The 23,370-nt window shown below is 40.7% G+C and overlaps 1 protein-coding gene across 3 annotated transcripts in view; it reads left to right on the top strand.

Annotated features, from left to right (window-relative positions):
* Positions 1–261: 261 nt before the first annotated feature.
* UGGT1 (UDP-glucose glycoprotein glucosyltransferase 1) overlaps positions 262–23,370 on the top strand; it is a 35,510-nt gene continuing 12,401 nt past the window's right edge. The window contains exons 1-27 of one of the 3 annotated variants that reach the window (XM_015871124.2): positions 262–364; positions 1,075–1,209; positions 1,633–1,771; positions 3,839–3,921; positions 4,428–4,558; positions 4,659–4,771; positions 5,628–5,802; positions 6,642–6,738; positions 8,116–8,194; positions 8,399–8,499; positions 8,917–9,016; positions 10,174–10,234; positions 12,239–12,330; positions 12,984–13,134; positions 13,320–13,439; positions 14,160–14,245; positions 14,700–14,835; positions 15,592–15,723; positions 16,403–16,567; positions 16,746–16,866; positions 17,521–17,619; positions 18,641–18,664; positions 19,175–19,269; positions 19,810–20,016; positions 20,625–20,756; positions 21,688–21,818; positions 23,160–23,255. In XM_015871124.2, coding sequence (XP_015726610.1) covers positions 1,647–1,771; positions 3,839–3,921; positions 4,428–4,558; positions 4,659–4,771; positions 5,628–5,802; positions 6,642–6,738; positions 8,116–8,194; positions 8,399–8,499; positions 8,917–9,016; positions 10,174–10,234; positions 12,239–12,330; positions 12,984–13,134; positions 13,320–13,439; positions 14,160–14,245; positions 14,700–14,835; positions 15,592–15,723; positions 16,403–16,567; positions 16,746–16,866; positions 17,521–17,619; positions 18,641–18,664; positions 19,175–19,269; positions 19,810–20,016; positions 20,625–20,756; positions 21,688–21,818; positions 23,160–23,255 — 2,852 coding nt within the window. In that variant the 5' untranslated portion in view covers positions 262–364; positions 1,075–1,209; positions 1,633–1,646. Of the gene's footprint in view, positions 365–545; positions 925–1,074; positions 1,210–1,632; positions 1,772–3,838; positions 3,922–4,427; positions 4,559–4,658; positions 4,772–5,627; positions 5,803–6,641; positions 6,739–8,115; positions 8,195–8,398; positions 8,500–8,916; positions 9,017–10,173; positions 10,235–12,238; positions 12,331–12,983; positions 13,135–13,319; positions 13,440–14,159; positions 14,246–14,699; positions 14,836–15,591; positions 15,724–16,402; positions 16,568–16,745; positions 16,867–17,520; positions 17,620–18,640; positions 18,665–19,174; positions 19,270–19,809; positions 20,017–20,624; positions 20,757–21,687; positions 21,819–23,159; positions 23,256–23,370 lie in introns of those variants that run through there. The other 2 variants (XM_015871125.2, XM_015871126.2) reach the window with 2 other exon arrangements.

Raw genomic sequence — 23,370 nt, 5'->3', positions numbered from 1 at the left:
ACGCGGCGGGGCGGGGCCGAGCCATGGCCGCCACACGGGGCCGCGGCCCGACGGGCGGCCGGGAGACAGAGAAACAGAACGGGGCTGATCCCGCCCGGCGCGGTGACACCGCCGGTACAATCCGTCCGCACCGCGTCCCGCCCAACGCCGCGCCCGGAGCCACGGAGCCGCGCTCCCGGCTGAGCCGCCCGCGGCCGGAGGGCGGAGTGCAGCGCCCCTCCCCAAGATGGCGGCGCGGTGACGCTCTGCTCCGCCCGCCTCCACTCTATGGCGGCGCTGCGCCTCTCCACAGGAAGCGGAAGTGCCGCTACCGGAAGCGGCAGCAGCGGCGCGAGCCGGAAGGGCGCGTGGCGGCCGGCGACAGGTGGGGTTACCACGGAGACACGGACGGACAACGGGCAGCGGGGGGACGGGACGGGACGGGACGGGACGGGACGGGACGGCGGGAGGGAGGGGCGGGGATGGGCGGGGATTGCGGTGCTTGGGGCGGGGGTAGCGTGGGACACGGGGGCCCTCAGCTCTGGGGGCGGTGACGTGTGTCTGTGCCGGTGTGTCTGTGTGCCGTGTGCTGAGCTTCCTCCCGCTGCTCCCGCTGGCCGGGGAACACCTGAACAGCGGCTCAGCCACAGGGTGTGATTGCGGCGCTCCGTTGTGCAGCCGGGAGTTGCACTCGGGGCCCATTGGGGTCCATTCGGATTCGGAATCTGAGAGATCCCCAAATGTGAGAGGAACTGTGAGCGGTGTTAGACAGAAAAACTAGAGATTAAAGAGTAAGGGTGAATGGGGGGGGTCTGGTTGTGCTGCAGATGTACCGCAGTCAGGAGCCAGGCCTGTGGTAAAAAACTGCCCTGAGAACTGACACTTTCCATGGGCTCATGGAAGCTGTGAGCAAGGAAAATCCCCCATATGGGATTGCACAGGCATGTAAGTAAATGTGAATGGCAAAGAAATGCCATGTGTACATGGGCCAATACACTGTGTCACTTTGAGGTGGGAGTGGTGGTGCTGGCAGTTGCTTGTCGCATTTCTCACAGTAAATCGTGTTACTTGAATCTGCCTTTGTTCCTGTTTCAGCTTCTGATCCTCGGGGCATGTAGCGCCTGCAGGAAATGAGCGTTTCCTCACTCCCTGGAGCAGAGGTTTGCTGTGTGCGGCTGAGCACAAGGGGCTGACGGGGGACCCTGACCTCACCTGGCTCCTTCGACATCGGTTTGTGTGGCCATGGGGGTGTCTGTGTGGAAGGGGGATGTGATTTTTACTTCCCACTGAATGAAACTTCACCTAATTCCAAATGAATTCCACCTAATTCAAAGGTTCCCGGTTTGTAGTACACTGTAAAGCAAATGGCACGTGATGTGGGTGTCCCAGAAGAGAAGTAATGTTAAATAAAATTATGAATATCAAAGAGGCAGGGATTGATTTAGGTTTGGTTGTAGTTCAGGAGTCAGATTTTAAAGTATTTTTCTCTCTTCATGGCTCCATAGTGTTTTTAATTCTGTAAATGCAGGTGGGACTGTGATTAACTGAGTCATTATATTATCTTAAAATGTCTTATTCTATTTGGATGTGTGAGATTCTATACTTACAAAAAGAGGCAGCACAAAGCTGACTTGTTTTCTTCATCTTTTTTAGGCTTCCCCTTTAAGATGGGAATCCTTATTGCAGTTCTGGGGGTCTGGGTCAGCTGTTCATTTGTAAAAGGAGACTCTAAGGCTGTGACAACGTCTCTAACTACAAAGTGGTCTTCAACCCCTCTGCTCCTTGAGACGAGGTCAGTGCGCTGTGATTTTTATTCACAAATCAGAATGTAACTAAAGTATAACACAATATGCCTCTCTGTGTTTAGAAAATGTAAATCACTTTTCTTAGTGGTTATAAGTGTTTATAGTGTTAAGAATACTACATGATTACTGCTTTCAAGGTGAGGCTGGGTAAGGCTCTGGGCAACCTGTATTGCTGTGCCTATCTCTGTTTATTGCAGGGCATTAGATGGCCTTCAGAAGCCTCTTCCAACTCTTAATGATATATCAGCTTTGTTGTAAACAGTCCTGTATGGTGTCTTAGTGTCCAGTTTGACCTGGAGGTGTTGGTCTTCTAATTCTTGTGACACAGCTCTGCTCCTGCGTTCTGTGTTTGTGTAGAGGCAGCTCTATCTTAATACATTAAGCCTTGAGAATCAGCCAGAAAACCCCCATTTGCTCCAGTCCAAGTGCCTTTACACACAGCTCTATCCCTGGGGAGCTGCAGCTTTTGGGGCCATTGGTTTCCAGTCAGGAGCATTTGACATACAGGCATGGACAAGAGCTGCCCTCTGCCTGCCTGAACCTGCAGGTTCTGTAGACATGACAGTGAGTTAATGCTGGCTGCAGCTGTGCTAATGTGCCTGAATTCATGATCTCGAGTGAATGAATATTGTTAGCCATCACCTTGACTGTGTCACATTGCAACCGTAACTGGAGTTTGTGAATTAAAAAACAAATATGCAGCTGGAAGTTTTGCTGGTGTGAAATAAAGATTCAGTTTTGTGGTGCTTTGGATCCTGGTTGTTACTAATTGGATTTGTTGGCAGTGATAACACTGAGCTGAATGCAATCATTGCTGTGCTTCAGGAGGTGGTATGAATGTTTTAAAGGAGATGGTTGTGATTTTTATTGTTTTTATAAATCCTTTCATTGCGCATTTGAGCAAAGGTTAATAACTAAATAACTAAATGCTGGCTACCCCCTGCCTGTCTGCTTAGGGTTTCACAAGTCCCAGTCATTTCATTGCACAGTGTGAGCATCTGACAGTGTTAAGGCAAAGCAGGACTTCGTGGTGTTTGTGCAAGTGTGTGTGTGTGATGAATTTGGTATTGTTTAGAGGTGTTACCATACACAGAATTCTGCCCATGTTAGCACAGTTGGTTCATGTGCAAATATTCAGGCATTGGGCATTTTGCTGGGCTTGACATTGAGTGATAGGACAGGTGTGCCCTGGGTGAATTTAGTTGCTCTTCTCTGTAGAACTTCAGTTTCAAGAGCGATAAGTCCTCAGGCAGTAAAGTGCAAAGCTCAGGTGCTGATGATGGGATTTAAAGACCCTGGCAATATCAAACATTTTGGGGGGGGAAACTTAGAGGGAGTTTAGCAGGAAAGCTCACCCTGGAAGACCAGGAAATAAGAATCCAGTAATAATTATGTGCCCAAGGCTTGGTTTGTAACCTGGCCATTACATTCCAAGACTTTGGGTAGCTCTGTTCATCTTACATGAACTCCAGAGTGATGCAGAGCTGCAGAGCCAAGTTGTTCCTGCTGCTTGATGGTACCCAGCACTGCCATTCAGCACCTGAACATCTCTACAATGCTTATTGCATTAGGTCAGAAGGGCTTGGAATGAGCAAATATGCTGCTGCAGTGTCTAGTGGGCTCCACATCTTGTGTTACGGGGGATTACAGTGTCATGGTTTGAAGCTGTCTGTGACTTCTGGTTTTGTTCATTTGAAAAAAAACCCACACCATTTAAGCCAGCAGCTCTAACCAGCCATAGTTTGTTGGAATAGAGTGAACAACAATGTCTGCTTCATACAAAAGGTAGCTAGCAAAGAAATAGGGAGAAGAATGTGCACTTCGGTCTTTGGGAGATGAACATGTGCTGTACAGCTTCATCTGTATTGTATGTATTTGTCCTGGCCTGCAGCTACTCATTGTTTTGGTTGCTGTTAGCTTTCCTGGTTTGCTTTATTTTGTAGTAATATACAGCTTTCTGGGTGAAGGTGTAGTGGGAGCTGACCTATGAAGCTTTGCAAGGTGTTAGTACTGTGAGAGGACTCATAGACTGAGCTGTGTCTTCTCTTCTTTAGTGAATTTCTATCAGAAGAAAGTCAAGAAAAGTTCTGGAATTTTGTTGAAGCCAGTCAGCATATCAGGACAGCTGAACAGGAGGGTGAGTGAGTTCTCATCATTCATTCATGTCATGAACAATCACTGGTAATTGGCATGGTTGAAAAGTAAACCTTTCTATTTGTCTTCCATTATCTAATATTATTAAAGTCAGTGAGTGCTGACGTTGGTATTGTTCTTACTGTGGAAGTGCTTGAGGCGTCTGGCTGTCCATTTGATAAAAGCAGTAGCAGACAACTGTTTTGCTTTCAAGTTTTCTGTCTCCACATCGAGCATAAAATATTATTTTTATTTCTAAGCTGAAGTTAAGTGGGAGCTCTTACCTGTTCCCCTGCTCGTGTTTGCATACTTAAGAATGTATACAAGTGTCCGTGTTCTCTCATGGATGAGGTTAACTCTCATCTACCCGTGGCACTGGTTGTAATGAAAATTAAGAAGGAAAAGTCACGTGCATATTTTCAATTAACTCCAGTGTGTTTCTGTTGATATAAATCTCAATGAGTGGGGATATGATATAGGAGGATAACTGCTTGTGCTCTGACTTTGCAGGCAGTGATTATTCTGCTTACCATGAAATGCTGAAGGTCGCCTCCCAGAGCCTGTCACCCTTACAACAGAATTTGTTGAAGTTTTCCTTGTCCTTACGTTCTTACTCTGCAACAGTTCAGGCTTTTCAGCAGGTTAGTGCTACACGAGAGAAATCCTGCAGTGTTTTCTAGAGCATTAAGGTAGGGCCTCAGAGTAAACATTCAACCCGTGACTGCAAATATTTCAATACAGATAGCAGCAGATGAGCCTCCACCAGACGGTTGTACCCTGTTTTTTGCTGTGCATGGGGAGAAGACATGTGAATATGACTCTCTTGGAACACTTCTAAGGACTGCTTCAGAAAGGTATTTGAATTGTTTCCAATTGTTACATTACATCTTAAAACTGAACCTATATGTACTGCTGTCAGTATATATATGATATATATGATATCAGAGACTATCATCAGTCAGTAGTTTCTGGTTCTTCAATTTTGATGTATCCATCTCTTGCACAGATGTGGCAGTCTCTCATTTCTTACTGTTTGTGATTGGAATTAGTATTTACTGATCCCTTGCTCTAGTAGCCTCTTATTTTTTTATACTGAGCTTCTGAATGACAAAATAAAAGTAACTGAAAATTTAAAGGACGCGGTTAACTTTTAAGAAAAGATATTGTAGCAATTAGATCAATATGATAGGAAAAGGTGTTTCACCAGAGATGTAATGATGAAGGATCAGCACAATAGAAAGGTGCTATAAAGGAAGGGCAGAAGATTGCTCACCCATATTAGAAGATTCCAGATTTGCAGGGGAAAGCTTCACCAAGGAAGGATCTCCAGAAAGAAATCCTTCCCTAGTGGCAGTCAGCCCTTTAATGGGGTCTAAGAGAAGCTGTCCCACAGCCTTCACCTGTGCTCCCAGGGCTGACCAGATCCTTTCCTCAGGTGCTCTGTCAGTGGGTCAGGCTGGGACTCAGCAGTTCCCATACAGGTATCATATTAGCTTCAAAGTAGCAGTTAGCCATCTGTTGTGTTTTCATGTGTCCGTTTTTAACAAAGCCTTATCAGCATTGTATCCAGTGCAGCCAGCCCTGCTATTACATCTGTATGCTGTGAAGTCAGAAGAGATGTTTAAACACAAGAAAAGAAATTATGAACCTTGCATTGGGTAAGAAAAAGGTGCAAATCACATTGTGATTATCTTCAATGTTTACTCTTAGACCAAAGCCCTTTTTGTTCAAAGGGGACCACACATACCCAGCGTCCAACCCTGAACGTCCCGTTGTCATTCTGTATGCTGAGATTGGCACAGAGGATTTCTACAGATTCCACAAGCTGCTTGTGACAAAGGCTGAGGCAGGAGAAATCACTTATGTCTTCAGACACTATATTGCTGTAAGTATGTACACTCAGAGTAAAGCAGGCAAGAGTAACTGTCCAGGGGAAGCCAAAAGGAAAAGTGATCTCAATCAGCTCCCTTTAAATTTACACTTGCAGAATGCATTGCTGCTTCATCATTATTTCTCATACTCACTGTTTATTGCTTCATTGCCTGTAGCTGAGGAATGCAGCTACATTTTTTTCTCCTGATGGTTTAAATAAGAGGATCATTTAGTTTTTCCAAATGCAGAACTAATCTCCAGATAAATTACAGAATTTAACCTAGAAAAATGTTGCTCTAGGAACTAAGAACTCGATCTTTCCACAGCTTGGCCACCTGAGTCACTTGGTACAAAGAGCAGGCATTAACCTTAGGGCACCATTTCAAATAAAAGGCAGTTTTGTTACAGAACTGCTTTCTGCTCCTAGTGTAACCTGTCCTTTTTGCCATCTGCTTCCCATAATCCTTAACCATTAAGACCGATGTTTACCTGGATTTTAAAAACTCAGAGAAATTGGAGTGATTTGACTTTTTTCTGAATATCATTTACCAGTGCTAAACCTAATGTAGTTCTACACTGCATGTACTGCTTTCATTTAAAAGGTAATCTGTTTATTATCATTGGGAGGGGTACTTAAGTAAGAAATGAAGTGTATTACACAGTTGGTCTTGGCATGGTTGTGCTATTACAACACATTACTGTAAGTTCTCTCGCTATTTATCGCTGACCCATTAGCAGTTAGATGTAAAACATGCACCAGCTTGAGATTTCAAAGCTTTGGGAAATGGCAGCTTTTCATTTGTAGATCAAAACAAAGAGTGGCAATATTTCAATGTTTGCTTTTCCTTACAGAATCCCAGTGAGGAAAAAGTCTACCTCTCTGGCTATGGTGTGGAACTGGCTATTAAAAGTACTGAATATAAGGCCAAGGATGATACGCAGGTGAAAGGTGAATTCTTGTTTTAATAACTAATGTAGGTTCGCCAGTTTTATAAGGTTCTTTTGTTTTGTTTTGTTCTGTTTAACAAATGGCTGTTTGACTGATCTGAAATCACCAAAATCACAACCTCCTCCTCTTCTCTGTGCTCATTCAATTGTATATTCAGTAAGGCACTTGTCTTGCTTATTTGTGGTTGGCACAGCGGTGTCACGACTCTGGACTAGATCTTATTCAAAGCACAATTAACATGACCAGTTGTTTACCAGGTAAGCAGATTGCTTGCAGTTGTAAAGCAGTTCTCTCCTTTAATGTTACGTAGTGTACCCATCCTCAGAGTTGAACGGTTCCTGTTCTTTTTTTTGGGAAAAACAGGATTTACAACACTGTGCATCTGTTTTTTTTTATTGCTTTCTGTAGAACACTGGCCTTTGTTTCTTGAACAGCCGTGCTTCTGCCAGATTTATTTCAGTAGGGTAATGTATGTGACTGCGTACATATACAGGTACACACACACACATGTATATATGAAGATAAATGGAAATCTCTGCTTTTTTTTTTTCCTTTTTTACTGAACTCATAAGTGAAAAAGAAGAAACTCTTTTAGTTATTTATTTATTTTGGCTGTGGATTTTTGGTCTTTTCCCCCCTCTACTTCTTCTAGTAACAGATAACAGCTGTGATGAATAGGACTCGTATTTTGAATGGATTTCTTCAGGGTTTTGCAGTTTAATCAGATCGTAGATACGGATCAGAGCTCTTGCTGCGGGATGGAGTACTGACAAAAGAAACTATCGGTCTTTATTTGTCAAAAGGACAAATTACTTGCATTGCTACGAGCTGCAAAATGGGCTGTGGTGATATTGTACTGCAAATTAGAGATGTATGGCTTTCATCCCTCACCTGTCTGATCTGGGCACGTTCTGCAATCTTCTGTGTATGTCTGTGCTGTCCAGAAGCAATCACTCATTCAAAAGGTCAGGATTGATTTGATTGGACCTGAGAACGTAGATAAGAGCTGGTCTGTGTCCAGCAATTAGGTCATTATGCTCAGGATTGTATGATCAGGGTTGCATTCATGGTTGGAGTGTGTCACTTTCTCTACAGAGCTTATGTGGCCTGAGAGCTCCTGGGTCCTACTGAGTTTGCAGTGCCTACATCCCTGGGATTTCCACTTAGCTTACACTTATCTTTCTAAACAATCCCCCTGATTTTATTTCAGCTGTTACTGTGACCATTCTTATAGTTAGTACTTCTTGGACTCAGGTTGACAAGTGTCCTTTCTTTCCTATTCACTTACTGGAGTGCATTTTGGTAAGCTTATCAAAGTACCCATGAGAGCTGTTTCTGAATAATTCAGAAGTGTTTTTCTTCCCTGTGTGTTCATAGGCACTGATGTGAATGCTACGGTAATAGATGAAGATGACCCTATTGATGAAGTACAAGGATTTCTTTTTGGGAAATTAAGGTAAAGCTCAGTTGCATATTTTTAGTCTCTGTCATATTAAGCTACTTGATGCACAGATGCTGATCTTATGCTTTGCAGTTATTTAAGTATTGGGGTTATCCACATGTGTTAGCAGCATGCTCTGTTGTATATTAGTTTATTTGCATTAGTGGCAGACTTGATTACAAGAAGCTACAGAGTTGCTTGACCCTCATTTCCTTTTAGGCAGCTGTATCCTGACTTGAGTGAAGAGCTGAAAGAGCTTAGAAAACACCTCGTGGAAAGTACCAACGAGATGGCACCCTTGAAAGTATGGCAGTTACAAGGTAATCTGTGTGAAGACTTTCAATATTGCATGGCAGAAAACTTAAAGTAAACCTATCTTCCTGTGCTCTGTGCAAATGAAGCAGAAGTGACAGCGTTCAGTTAGAGAGTTTGACTGTAAATTCCTGCAGTGGAAAGTATGGGCTTTCTACAGCTCTTTGCTGAGTCCTGCTGAAATAGCTTTTGGAAAGTTTCTTTTATGGGACTTTTGAAGTGAGGTTTGCTTTCTGTATTGTGAAGTATATTGAAAACTACTTGCTCTGAACTGACTACTTGTATCATTTGCTAAGAGCAGAAAAGCAAAGGAAATGTGAAGATAGAAAATGAGTTTTATATGTAACTAATGAGCTAAAATGTTGGAAGTCAAATGTAAGATAGCTGCGGTAGCTTCTTTGCTCTTACTGTTGGTTCACTTGCAGATTTAAGTTTTCAAACTGCCGCACGCATTTTGGCTGCTCCTCCTGTGGATGCTTTGATGGTCATGAAAGATCTGAGTCAGAACTTCCCTACAAAGGCCAGGTGATTCTAGTAATGAATGCTTTGGACATCTTCTGTTTTTTCTCAGCAGAGCACGAGATGGGCAACATCAGTTGGGTTAATTAATTTCTGTGTTTCTATTTAGCTGGAAGTAACCACTGGGGAATGTTTGTGCACTGTTTGTCAGCTTATGGCTGAAAGAGGGTCTCAGCATTTCTCTTTGGTGGCACTCGATGTGAACTGGTGGTAGATTTAACAGAACCAGCTTCGCTATTGTTGAGAAACGTTTCCAACGCTTTTGCATCAGATTCTCATGAGTTTATTGGGCAACGTGCCTGTTTGGTGGCTTTAGGCTTAACCTTTCCTCTGGATCACACACTTTTGAGATCCCATTCTGCAGACTGCCCACTCAGACATTGATGTGCCATTCCACTGCTCTTTGCACTTAATCAATTGCTTGAGCATGCTCTAATTAATTTGAAGAACTTAAGTCATAATTTGGCCTACCCAACCAATGTAAAAATAGATTTCTTTTGATAGGTTTTGAGCAGGTGGAGATGCACTTGAGAGTAAAAGGAAGCTGAATTCTGGTCTCATCTCTAATAACTGATGTTAAGATTTGGTTTCTTATAGCTTCTTGAAGTTTGCTTTTTCCTACCATCTAGTTTCTGGTCAGATTTGTGAGCTGAACTTTCCCATTCCGTCATGGTACAATCACTAGATCCAATGAAGGGAAGGGAATGAGAGCCCACAAGGAGTGAAATCCCTATGTGTCATGCTGTCAGACTTCACCTTTCTAGAAGCTGCCCACTTTTATCATGAATTAATGTGAATCTAGATGCTGAGAGCCAAAAGCTTGTCTTTCCTGGTGTAGTTTACATGAGAATAATGTTTTTATGTTCTCTTGAATTATATATATATTAAAGAATAAGAGATGAAAGATATATATCTTTTTTGTTTATATTAAAGAATATATATAAGAAAAAATAGTGCATCCAACTGTTTAATGGTACTACAAAATGCAATTTCTTCTGATTATACCTTTTCATACTAAATATTTAGTCCCTTATATATCAATATATTGAAATATATGATATATATTGATATTTAAGGTGCAAAAGGTGAATTAGTTAGATAAGTAATCCATTCACTGGGTTAACAGAACAATGGTTCACAGCACCATGTTTTTGTTTCTGCAGAGCCATAACAAAAACAGTTGTTTCCTTGGATCTCAGAACAGAAATTGAAGAGAACCAAAAGGTAACACTTCAAGAAAGTAATGTAGTTCTGTCTCACCTTTGTTTTCACGGACATTTAAGCTTTAACGGTAATGATTCTATTAAAAACTTCACATTTGGCTCGAAATATTGACCCAGTATTTTCACTCACAACTTTGTCATGGTATACGACAATGTGTAGTATAGAAGCAGTATCAGAAATTCTTGCTTGAGTGGCAGAGCAGATGTGTGAAGCCTGCATGTCATAGCACTAGTCATCCTGATTCATAGTTAAAAAGAGGCTTAGACTGATTTCGGGTCAACAATTGTAGGTTTTGGTTGTACTTTGTACTTCTCAAATTCAATTGAATATTAAATAAGTGGTTTTTTTTTTTTTTGTCAAAGCAGAGTTAAAAGGTAGTTGCACTTCAGGATTATTTTAAAGTATCTCTGCTGGATAGAGTGTAGCTTGTTACAAGGTTATTGCCTGAAGAGTTTTAAGCACCTTTTAACAGCTTTTAAGGATGCAGAATAAATTTAGATCTCATCCCCTCTTTTGAAGCAGTGCTTATGTGTCACAATTCAGCTGTGCTCACATTGAAGCAGCTGAATAAACACAAAACCTTCTGCTATGGCTCATAAGGAGCCATGCTGTGAGGAGGACATTGTTCCTTTGCTCTCAGAACAGCAGCACTGGAACAAAAATTAACATCTACTTGTTCAGTCAACACGTGTTTTGAAATTACATAATAAAGAAATAAAGTTTATAAGGGCCCAGAGACCCTGGCAAGTTTGTGATCCTTGAGTAAGCTCAAGTGATTGGAGAAATATGTTTCAGCAGCTCTGTTGTATCCTTGGCATTAGCAAAGCACTGAAAAAACAATAGAAACATGGAAAATTTTGTGCAGAACAATTGAAATACACCTGGTTGTGCTGTCTGGATAGATTGCAAAATGCAAGTTTAAGATTGTAATAAAGACAGAGCCAAACAATGGCTTTTAGTGTACGATTCATGCTGATCTGTTCATGCATTTCAGTCACATTTGACATTAATAGGAAAAGTGAATTGCTTTAAAATCTGATTGATGACATTTAGCTAGTCCATTAGTAAATGCACAGTTACCTGAAGGCTATTTGAGGGTCCCCTGAGATTCCCATTCTGAAAGAGGAATTCCTTGTTGTTCAGTAACATCAGACTGCATCCCTTCTGTTCTGATTTTGACACCGCCATCCGGTGTGGTTCTGGAAGGGACAAAGCATGGAATGTAAGTGCAAGTTAAAGCTGCCTGGTGGCTTCTCTTTTATTCTAGGGCAGTCTGGTCCATGGGTCCATGACTTGGTGGGTGCAGTTTCATTCCAAACACATTTAGGCTACTAGATCCCAACCAGGCTTGATCTAACCCTGCCCTGTAAGCTGTTCTTTGCATGATGGTCAGTCTATGTGGGTACTCTCTGGTAGCAAAGTTTTAGTAAGGTGGAGGTTAGTAGATAATTATCCACGAAAAGGTACAACTTAACACTGCATGTTCTCAGCTCTTCTCTGGGAGCATTGTTATTCAATAAAATACTTAAATTCTTCCTGATTAGATGCTTCTTTCCTGTTCTTGGTACCTCACAGGGTACTTAGCCATGCATGTTACTTAGCTATATGTATTGCTTTGCTCTTCTTCATGGTATCAGGCTTTTTTAATGTCCAAGCACTATGCTTCTCCTTCATTGTTCATCAAAATATCAAATGGCTTCACTCAAACGTTTCCAATAGTTTAATTGGATATGTTTTAAAAATCCATTGAGGGACTTCCCACAACTACTGCTGAGTCACATAGAAACAAACAGAAGTCCCACATACATGTCTATGCACTACCTAGTTTCACTTGTCTTCCTCTGGCATGGATGTGTGCATCAAGTCAACAGAGGCTGTAGCTGAGAAGTCATGTCATGCAGTTTGTAGCGGTGATGGAGGTAAAGTCCACAGTTTCGACTCACTGAACTCTCTATTTGTGTTCTGACCACAGCATTCTTCTAATGGCCTTCTGCTTTCTTTCAGTATTTCAAAGGAACGTTAGGATTGCAGCCGGGGGATTCTGCTCTCTTCATCAATGGGCTGCACGTTGATTTAGACACTCAGGACATATTTAGGTAGGAGTGTTTTCTTTTTCATTAAAGAAAGTATCCTGCTTAGCATCCTGCTTGTGCGTGGAGTCATTTAGACAGCGTGAGCCTCCTTCACAGTGTCTGTATTTAGACTAGGTTTAATTGTTAACTTTTGCAAAAAGCAAATTGTGTTTCCTTCCCTTATGCAAATGCTTGTTTGACAGCAACAACAACAAAAAAACTGCTGTGAAAACTGCAGTGTCCTGGGATATCAGGCTGGGAAAAGTCACCTTTGTACTGTTCTTGTGATCTGTCCTGTGAATACACAAGACTTTGGTTTCCAAGGGCTGTCTGCAGATTTCATTCTGAAGACAGTAGAATATTTGATTCTCAAAAGATAAGACCCTGTAAGTCTTTCATTTGAAAGCCACCCTTTATCTTTCTCAACATCAGTTTCAGTAGTGTGGAATTGAAATTACACATGTATATCATGCCTTATCTTTATTTAATGTGGCGTTTCCTAGAAATATAAAAGAATAGGTTTAAGTTATCTCAGGAGAGTTAGGAATAAGTGAGAAACAACAAGTAATGCATACATGTGGCAGATTTGTCTATACCTTTTATCTGATTACTCTTAGGATAAGGTCAGTTTTTTGTTATCTTTAAACTTTACAGATTTGCTTTTCTTTTCCTTCCAGCTTGTTTGATGTGCTACGCAATGAAGCCCGTGTTATGGAAGGTCTGCACAGCTTAGGGATCGAGGGGCTTTCCTTGCACAATGTTCTGAAGCTGAACATCCAGCCATCAGATTCAGACTATGCGGTGGACATCAGAAGCCCTGCTATTTCGGTGTGTGTGGTTTCATATAAGGAATAACCTGCGTGCCCTTGAGCTGTGTGTTCTTAAGCTCTTAGGAGAACTTTTTGTTTGTTTTAAATTTTTTCATGCTATAGTTTTTGATTTTAAAGCATTGTACAATCTCAGACTTGGGCAGAATGACTGGCAGTCATTAAAATGCAGTTATTTTTTCCTAGTGGATCAACAATCTGGAAGTTGACAGCCGGTATAATTCCTGGCCTGCCAGTGTGCAGGAGCTGCTGCGTCCCACGTTCCCAGGGGTGATCAGACAGATCAGAAAAAACTTCCATAACTTGGTAAGTAACAATCTGACCAGGAATTAAACGTGTTGGCATTTGTTGTTGTTTTGTTACTTGCCTGTATGCTTATAAACATCAGGACTATTAGCTCTAACACTGTGGAGTGTATGCTAGCTTCCTTACCATTTAAATACCTTGAGGTAGTATGCTCCTCTCAAAGATTGTTTTTCTTGTACTAGTGAGCTATAGCTGATGTTCAGAGATTACTGAGCATGATTCTCTGATGTTAGACTGGTCTCGTGTGTGCTGCTTGTACATCCATGTACTATCATTTGACAAATGAGAATTTGTGTGCATTTCAGCTTTGTGTTAAAAGCTGATATTGGTTAATGAAATCCCTCACATTTGTTACTTAATATTTCCTTAACAGGGTTAAGAGCAGCTTCAGTTGTATTAGTAAGGAAGCATTCTTGCACCAAAAGTTCAAAAGACGATTATCAGTCCTCACATTACTCATGGGTGCCCCTTCAGTCTGGGGGTGCCCAGTCTGTAGCTACAGCTTGTGGTCAGATCCAGCACAGGGTTTGTGAAAGCTGTATGGTAGCACTTCAGCAGCTCAGATGAGGTACTTTTGATTATGATTTTGGACTTCAGGATTATAGTAGAAACCATGGCTTAGTGGATCTCATCTCTCTGGCAATGCATAAAATGGGATTATGATAATTCTGCAATTGTAACACGAATAAAAAGCCCATTATCTTGCCTTCTTGTGGACAGGTGCTGATAGTAGATCCTACTCATGAGACCACAGCAGAATTATTGAATGTGGCAGAGATGTTCTTCAGTAACCACATCCCACTGAGGTAATTTCTGTATTTTTATGGGAATTTGTTTTACATCAGCTCTATTTTTTGTGACTTTTACAAGGGTAAGTGCTTTCTGCAAGGGCACTGCACCAGCATCAAGTAACTTGTATTGGTGGCTGGGAAGGGCATTTACTGAACCTTGTTCCTTCTTCAAAAAGTTTTGCATATTACTTTTGCTATTAGCAAAGCTGGGCTGAATAAAAGTTACTCCAACAGTCCAGAAGAATCTTAAAAGCAAATACTATGGGTGAAAGACATGAAAAGCAAGATTCTGATCAACTCACCTTTAAAGACTGTGATGTTGATTCCAGGCCACTCTGCTCAAAATCATTTTGTTTGGCGTGCTAAAGGAAAGGCCTTTGCCTATGATGATTGTATTCCAGCATTGTATGAATAGCTGATTATTTGTTAGTGTGATAGCTTCAAGATATGGGGGTTTGTTTGGTTGCAGGATAGGACTGGTCTTTGTGGTTAATGACTGTGACGATGTTGATGGACTTCAGGATCCTGGCGTTGCACTTCTCAGGGTGTACAATTACGTGGCACAAGAAATGGACAATAATTATGCATTCCAGACAGTCATGTCTGTAAGTATTCATTTAAAATGGGAATGAATGTTTTAAATGTGCTTTTATGTATATAAGATTTGTGTGTAGTTTTCCTACCTCTTTCCTCACTCTGCCAATGAGTTCGAAGTGGGTGTATCCCCTCAATATATCTGGTTTTTTTCAGCTGAATAGTTCCTCCTGCATACTTTTGCCTTAGAAATCAACATTTTATGTATTAGTTAATCCATTTTCTCTTATGGTTTGACACTGTTATGTAAACCTACAAGCTGGGTCACGCAGGTAACTTGAAGACTATGACTGTTATTCTCTTTTTTTTTTTTAAATACATCATTCTAAGTCAAAGAAGCAAAATCTTTTGCCTTCAGGAAGGAAATGATCAGTTAGCTATTTTACACGCGAGATTTACTCCATTGTTTCTGAGATGTCTTGAGTTCTAAGCCTTTTTTTTCTCAGAACCGTTTTCCTTCTCCAATCTCTTTTGTAATCAAAGGTGCAAGATGTTTAAAGAAGTCCATATGTAGCTACTTTCAGTCTTATTGATGTGACTGTAAGGGGTAAAGCAAGGTGATTTTCAGAGCTTGGAGTTCTTTATAATTTGTAGCTTCATACTTAGGGAGTTTTTATTTAGGTGAATAACTATGAAAATATATTTTGCAATATAGCTCTTGAAGCTTTATATTTACTTTTTAACATAATCACTGGAATACAGATGATAGGTCAGTTTACCTTTCTTAAAGCGCTTTTCATTTGCAAACTTGTGTTTTCCCCTTCCAGATATATAACAAAGTAAAAACAGGAGATCAGCTGAAGGTGGAGCATGTGGTTAGTGTTCTTGAGAAGCAGTATCCTTATGTGGAAGTGAAGAGTGTTCTGGGAATTGATTCTGCCTATGATCAAAACAGAAAGGTAAGAATTCACGAATTAAAGCATTTGTCACTTTTCTGCTTCAACACAGTTGGAATTGATGACCACATACAGTTTCTTGATGCAACTTTCTTGCTAAGCATGTATCTATTTCATTATCACGTTAGAATGACTTTTCATAGTGCTGTAGGAATTTATGTTCAGCACAAAGCTTTATAATGTATGAATAGTATGCATCACATGTTGCAATCTAATATTGCTAAAATCTTCTGTATAGTACAGGAACGAAGATAACTTTCCTGTCACTCATGGGTGCTCTTCTCATTCTGGCATGATATATTACTTACATGCATTCCAACTTTGTATGTAGGAGGGTGGAAGGAAGAGTGCTCTCTCAGGGGCCAAAACCCACTGGAGGCAGACAGTTTTGAATGATAGAAGTCTTCTCAGTTAACGTGCTAGACACTACATTGAGCCCAAGCAAAAGAAAAGCAGCAACCTAACACAAGTGCATTTCTGTGTGATAAGGCAGCATTTTTTGCTTGGAAACTGAAAGACAAGAGCATCTTGGTTGTGCAAGATACAGGCAGTGTTTTATGTGCTGCTGAAAGGACATCTTAGTGTGTTTAAAATTGATGTTTTTTGGATATTATATAGAAATATTCTGAATCCTTGTGGTAATGGGCTGACACAGTAAAGTTACCTCTTTCCTTGGATTTAGGCAGCGAAGAGTTACTACGAGCAGACGGGTGTAGGCCCTCTCCCTGTGGTGCTGTTCAATGGGATGCCTTTTCAAAAAGACCAGCTGGATCCTGATGACCTGGAGACGGTGACAATGCACAAAATCCTGGAAACCACAAGCATCTTCCAACGAGCTGTGTACCTGGTAGGTGCTGAGAGAGAAAGGATTATTTTAAACACTGACTCAAAAGTCCCCCCAGATACATGATACACCAAGCACCTTTACTTGTGTATTCTCTTATATTTTCTAAGTTGTCTATGGCATGCACGTGTGATATAATAAATATTGCCTTTCTCTTTTTTTTTTTTCTTCTCTCATTCAGGGTGAACTATCTAATGACCAAGATGTGGTTGAGTATATCATGAACCAGCCTAACGTTGTTCCAAGAATTAACTCAAGGATCTTAATGTCAGACAGAGAGTACCTAGATCTGACAGCAATGAGTAAGGGATGCTTTTCATTGCATTAAACCTAAAGTACCTGATTCGAAGACTTGCTGTCCCAATGGAAACCTCTAGTGGCAAAGCATTGCCCCAAGTAACGCTGTAGCTGTAGTGCTGGCTGATATATTACTTACAGCTTGAAAAGTTACAGATTTATCACAGCAGGAATTTGTTTTGTTTTTATACAAATCCTCAAGGGAATATGACTTGTGAAATTGAGAGCAAAAGTCCAGAACAGCACGTTCATGTAATATGTATAAAGCATCAGTTTGTTTCTTATTTCTAGCCTCTTTTTAAGCTGAGAATGACAGGCATCTCTGGAATTACTTAGGATTTGCTGTGACATGTAGCAGAACTTCTCAAGGCTGCAGAATAATGGCAGGACTGCAAACACAGTTACTTGAGTTGCTGGAAAAAATAGTAACTCAGTGGCTCTTTTAAATGTATGTTGTTTATATAAATTAACTTGAACAATTATTTCAGTTAATTCCTCAATTATTGTGTATTAACAGTGGAAATCAAATCTAAAACGCATTATCATGAGGAAAAAATGATGGGAAGTATTCATAATATTTTGGTAATAAGGGCGAATTTTCATTCATTTTACATGGAAATTATTTGCTTTGATATCTAAATATTTTTTCTCTTCCTCAGATAACTTTTATGTGGATGACTTTGCTAGATTCAGCACGTTGGATTCCAAAGATAAGACAGCTGCTGTGGCAAACAGCATGACCTACTTAACAAAGAAAGGTAACATCTACCATGGATTATGAACTGCACTTTATTTTTGTGTGTTTCCAAGCATGCATACAGCACATGTCACACACCTTGTTCAGGCCTGTGGGCAGTGCTGCAATCTAGGTGTTAAAAATTAACATTTTTATAGGGCTTGACATCTATGTGGAGCAAAACTGTTCATATCTCTGGTGCATATACTGCTTTTCCACTGGTAGTTTGGCTTAATTGCAGTGTACATAAAGTCCCCTGTTAGCATTAAAACTCAGCTCTACTACTCATTGTAAGAATTGCATACACAGACGTAACAGCATTTAGTCAAGCCTTTCCTATACTCTTCTCTGTTAGGAATCATAGATGAGCTGCTGTCATTTGAACCAGTTCCTCTTGTTCCTGTCTGTCCCCTTGCTGGGCTCTCACACATCTCCCAGATGCTGCCTCTGCTCCTCTCTTGTATTTACCTTTGGTTTGTGTTCAGTCACTTAATCTTGAAAAGTTTCTCACTTTCCCTGTGTAGATTATTAATTAAACCTAGGCCTCATTTTAAATGTGTATTAGTTTGTAGTCCTGCAATGTCACAGTTTTGGGTCGCTGCCCCTTTTGTCACTCAAGGTACTTAATAACTGTTTTCTACTCATAGTAATCTGCATCACGTTTATTTTTGCACATACTGATGGCTCAGCAGCAGTACTGAAATAGTGCTGCCTTGCTTGTTTCTGAAGGGGCAAGGTAAACTCTTAACATTTGAGTCCCACAAATGACCTTGCAAATGGTCTTAAGAATACTATCTTCATGCTATTGGTAATATGTGTTGTAACTACTGCTAACATGTAAAAATAAAGCATCCATCTATTCGATAGGGGGGAAAAAGTCAAAGCTTATTCTGATAGAATTAACACAAATGTGCTGCTTGCTGGAACTGAGCTTTAGTTATTCAGTCCAGCACAGTCCTGCAGCTTCTTGGTACATTTTAGAATCACTATCAAGTTATTAATGTCTCTTTCCTTTCCCTCTTTCCTTTCTGCTGTTTGACCAGGAATGTCTTCCAAGGAGATCTATGGTAAATCATGCTTTGGCTTTCCATTCGTTGTTGTTCTGGGAATTTCCTGGTTTCTTTGTAACTTTGGCCTTAGTACCAGAAGGAAATGAAGAAAGCTTGTTTAAATGCATGTTTGCTTTGTCACTCCTTATCTTTCTATACAACTGGTTTTGTGAACTAACAGTTTCGGTACGTAGAAGCAGTGTGCTGTGCTCTGGATGGAATCAGTACGTTATTTATGGGTTCTTTTTAAAAATTCTAAATTGAATGGGTATTAAAAAAATAAATAATCCAATTTAGAAACACAAGTACATGCTGTCTTATGTGGGTTTACTGAATGAGGTAAATGAACTCTAATATTGCATCAACTCTTCAATTCCCCTCTTGCCAGGCATTGCTTTAGCTGGGTCTTTCATATATTCTTTTACTCTGTTTCAAGTCTTTGCATGTTGACCTTGTTCTTCCTCCAAACGAAGCTTTCCTCTCAAATTTCACCTTCTACTTTTCCTCCCCCCCGTTTATCTCCTGCAGATGATTCTTTTGTTAGACCGGTGACTTTCTGGATTGTTGGTGATTTTGATAAACCTTCAGGAAGGCAGTTGTTATATGATGCCATTAAACATCAGGTAGGTGGTATTTTCACTTGCGCCACTTAGCAGCAATAATAAAGCAGTAGACAGAGGCTTGAAAAACACAAGTTGTGCTTCATTATGTTGTGTGACCCTGTGGAGATCAATTCTCCATTTTCCATCTTCACCCTGTTTGTAGGAGCCAGCACATCTCTGACCTCCTCTTCTTGGTCTTACTCTGATACGGAAAAGAAAAGATGTTCTTTTAAGCTCCCGGTTCTAAATTGAAAAACCTCTGGTTTTATTTGGAGATTAACATGAGCACTGTTCTCTGCTCTGTCCCATTTGTTCCAGGAAGGTAACTGAATGATAACAATCCGTAGCTTACTGCTAAATCGCTCTTCTGCCAGCTTTCTGAGTGCTGGCTGTGGTCCAGTCTCTCTTATGCAGGCCAGTATTATGCGGAAGATTCTTGGCACAGTGGTGCCTGTAGGTGAACTTGCAGTTAAACAATGGAATTCATTGTATTATAGACTTTTTCCTTTTCGTTTAAAACAAAACCTGAAACTTTCCTAATTCGTATTTGCTTAAATACAGAAATCCAGCAATAATGTTCGAATTAGCATGATTAATAACCCCAGTGAAGAGCCAAACAGCAGCAACACCATTGTTGCTAAGGCCATATGGGCAGCTCTGCAGACGCAAACATCAAATAATGCCAAGAACTTCATCACCAAAATGGCAAAAGAAGAAATTGCAAAGGCACTGGAGGCAGGAGCTGACATCTTGGAGTTTGCAGTTGGGGTAAGCATGGATGTTTGTGTTTGCACAGACAGGGTATTTGTTCTTACCACAAATTTCTTAGCGTTGCACGTTCATACTACTAAAGGTGAGGTGACAATGGAGTGTTCTCTGAAAGTGTGGCTCACCCTAAATATAACCTTCTGTCTAAATGCGAAGTAAATCCTCGTACACGTCAAAGCTACACAACATTAAAATGCCAAAGGAAGACAGTTGAAAGGATCTGTTTGTGTGGGTCATGTATTGGGACCTAGGGAAGGATTTCAATCTCATGATCTCTTTAAACAGCAGAGGAAAAGTACATTTCTCAAACTAAATTTAAGTGGTTGGGCAAAAATCACTTCAGAACAAATGCATGGAACGAATGGTCTGAATAGCAATAGTGAGCAGGGCTGGGACCGTTCACTGACAGCAAGAACTGGGTTTAAGATCACCAGGAAAAGGGGCCTGAGGGTTATTAATATTTATTATTAAATTTTAGCTGGGTTTTAAGATGTTCTTGCATGGAAACAAACAAACAAAAAAGATATGTTTTTAAATGTGTTCAGAGGTGTAATTTTTTCCCCCCACATTTTAATGACAAGTTTCTTTTTTTGTTTTTTTTTTTTCAGGGTATGGATACCAATATTTTTAAGGAAGCCTTTGAATCTCCCAAAGTTGATTTCATTCTGTCCCATGCTGTATATTGCAGAGACGTTCTCAAGCTGAAGAAGGGGCAGAGGGCTGTGATCAGCAATGGAAGGGTGAGATCAGATGCTGAAAGAGATTCCACTCGTGGGAAAGATGCAGGCCTTGAGCAGCAGGGATCAGATGTGCTTTCAGACCTAGGGATGGGATGTGGGGAGCCGGCCTCCTTCAGGTCGTTGGCTTGCTTCCCAGTTACTTGTTCAGATGTGCAGTGACCTTTTCTTGGTACTGTGAGCCATTAGTTGTTGGTGTTGCATACAAATTCAGATCTGTCGGTAACATTTGAGCTCCTGCTGTCACTGAATTGAGTCCAGGAGCCAGAAAGGATGACAAATTTAATTGTGCTGCTTCAGTTCATTGGGCATTGAACTGAATATTGGTGCCTTAATTTCTTCCACTGGCTCTTTTTACAAGGACCTCTTAAATTTAGGCAAATTATGTAACAGCAATATTTCACTGCCAGTAATCAGTTGTGTTTTCTTTGGTCACCTCCTTTCTTGTTAGTAGAAGGGAGGTTCCATGGCTGCTGTATACTTTAATGGGTTAAAAAAATCAAGTGATGTGTTGTGGCATTCTTTACCTCTCAGTAGCAAAGTAGTAAGAGCTGCCTAGGTAGTACTTTTGAAGGTTAGGCTTCTGAAGGCCTCAGGAGTGAGATTTGCTGGACTATTGCCATTGGCTTGGCATTCTGTTAACCTTTCAAGATGTATTGCACATATAATTTAATATGCCATATTTTTGCAAATCAAGCAGTCATTGAAAATTCTAAGCATGCTTTGTATGGCTTTATCTGGGGGTGTTTTGTTCATGGCTGTAAATAGAATTATCTGTTTAACATTGCCTTTGACAGTCATATTTACCTCAACAGCTGACACCTGTAAAGATTGAGCTGGATCATTTATTTAACCTATCTTTGAATTATTTTTTTCCCACTGTAGCTCTTACCTAACAATGCTGAACTCTCTTTTTTCCCTCCCTGTATAAAAGATAATTGGCCCATTAGAGGATGGTGAGATGTTCAATCAGGATGACTTCCACCTCCTTGAGAATATCATCCTAAAGACATCAGGACAGAAAATCAAATCTCAAATTCAGCAGCTGGGATTTGAAGAAGATCTGTAAGTAAACATGAAGAGGCTGACAAACAGTGGTGCCATCCTGATAATGTGGCTTTCTGCAGCCTGGAGAAAGCTTGCTTAGTGCTCATTAATATTAAAGCCTTCAGACTTCTAGTGGATTTTTCCTCTAGCTAAGTCTTAGCTGACACACTGTTTTAGAATCATCTGCCTCCTACATGCCAGGGTTTTGTAATTCTTGTGTAGGATTACTGTTACTTATTTAAAAGAAGGAAGGAGATGAGACACTGGGGTCTGCTTTCTGAATATATCTGCAGTTCAGCTAACTGCTGCTGGCCTATCAGTATAAAATGTAATAACCTATTCCACTGTCAGTGCTACAGAAACATGTGAACTGCTTTTAGCTTCTTAAAGAGAAATACCCAAAAAAAGAGGAAGAGAATGAAAATTGTAATTGTTGATAATTCTTGGAATAGATGAGCTATTCAAAAGAAAGATGTCTTCAGGGTCAAGGATGCCGGTATCTGTGGATCCAATGTCTGTAGGCATGGGGTGCTGGATGGGAGCTGGGGGATGGAGGTTGTCGCTAAGAAGATAATTTCCATCATATTTAGCATTACATCTTTCTGTGATGGTGCTTGGCTTTGAAAGACCTTTCTTGCCGCATTGCTTGTCAGTAAAGCTGTTGTGTATGTGCCAATATTCATTGAAGTTTCAAGAGCTTTTATATTTTAAGATTCAGTATGGTATTCTCATGATGCTGGGCTGCAAAATTATGGGAATAATAATGAGGAAGAAGGTGTCTGGGGTAATTATGACTTAATGATAGGACCCCCCTCTCTTGGAAGTTTCTCCATTGCTTCCTAGTACTTAACAGCCGTGGTTTAAAAAGGCTGCTGTGAAAGATGGGTTTGATCTGAGTCTCCTACAGGCCTGAGAGAGGTTAGTGAGGTTGAGGGATGCAGTGCCTGCAGCACTGTTGAATCCTGAAATGAGAGCAGTTTCGGTGTCAGCCAATCCCTGTGGTACTTTCAATGATAAGGCTGAAAGCCATTTAAATTCTCAGTGCTAGATTAACCCTTACACGTGTTTAAATCTTCAGAGTTACTTCACAGGATCCTTAGAGTAAGGTGAGGACAGTAAGGACACCGTATTCTGGGCAAAATTTCTGGTTTTGGAAGCATCAATCATTTATTTGCATGCTTCTGTTTCTCAAGCCAACATTATCATAAATGTGGAGAATGCTTTTGTGGAGAGGTGGTAGAGCTGCTAGCTTGTGTATCTCAATTCCTTTGAGAGCCACTTTTGCTGCCAGTTGACCTAAATATGACATATGCATGCGTTTTTCTGAATACCTGTAAACCTCGTTTCTTTTTCCTTCAGTGCAAGTGACCTGGTAATGAAAGTGGATGCTCTTCTTTCTGCTCAACCAAAAGGAGAGGCAAGAATTGAATATCAGTTTTTTGAAGAGAGATACAGGTATGGGATTGCTGCTGCTTGCTAAGCAATATGCTCTTCCTTGTTTTGTAACGTTGTCATGTGTTTAAATCACACTTCACATTAAAAATAAATGAATACAGGCATCAATAAGAAG

The sequence above is a fragment of the Coturnix japonica genome, chromosome 9, assembly GCF_001577835.2.
Source record: "Coturnix japonica isolate 7356 chromosome 9, Coturnix japonica 2.1, whole genome shotgun sequence".
Lineage (NCBI taxonomy): Eukaryota > Metazoa > Chordata > Aves > Galliformes > Phasianidae > Coturnix > Coturnix japonica.
Note: the sequence above shows the minus strand (reverse complement) of the source record. Positions and strands in the feature narration are given on the sequence as shown.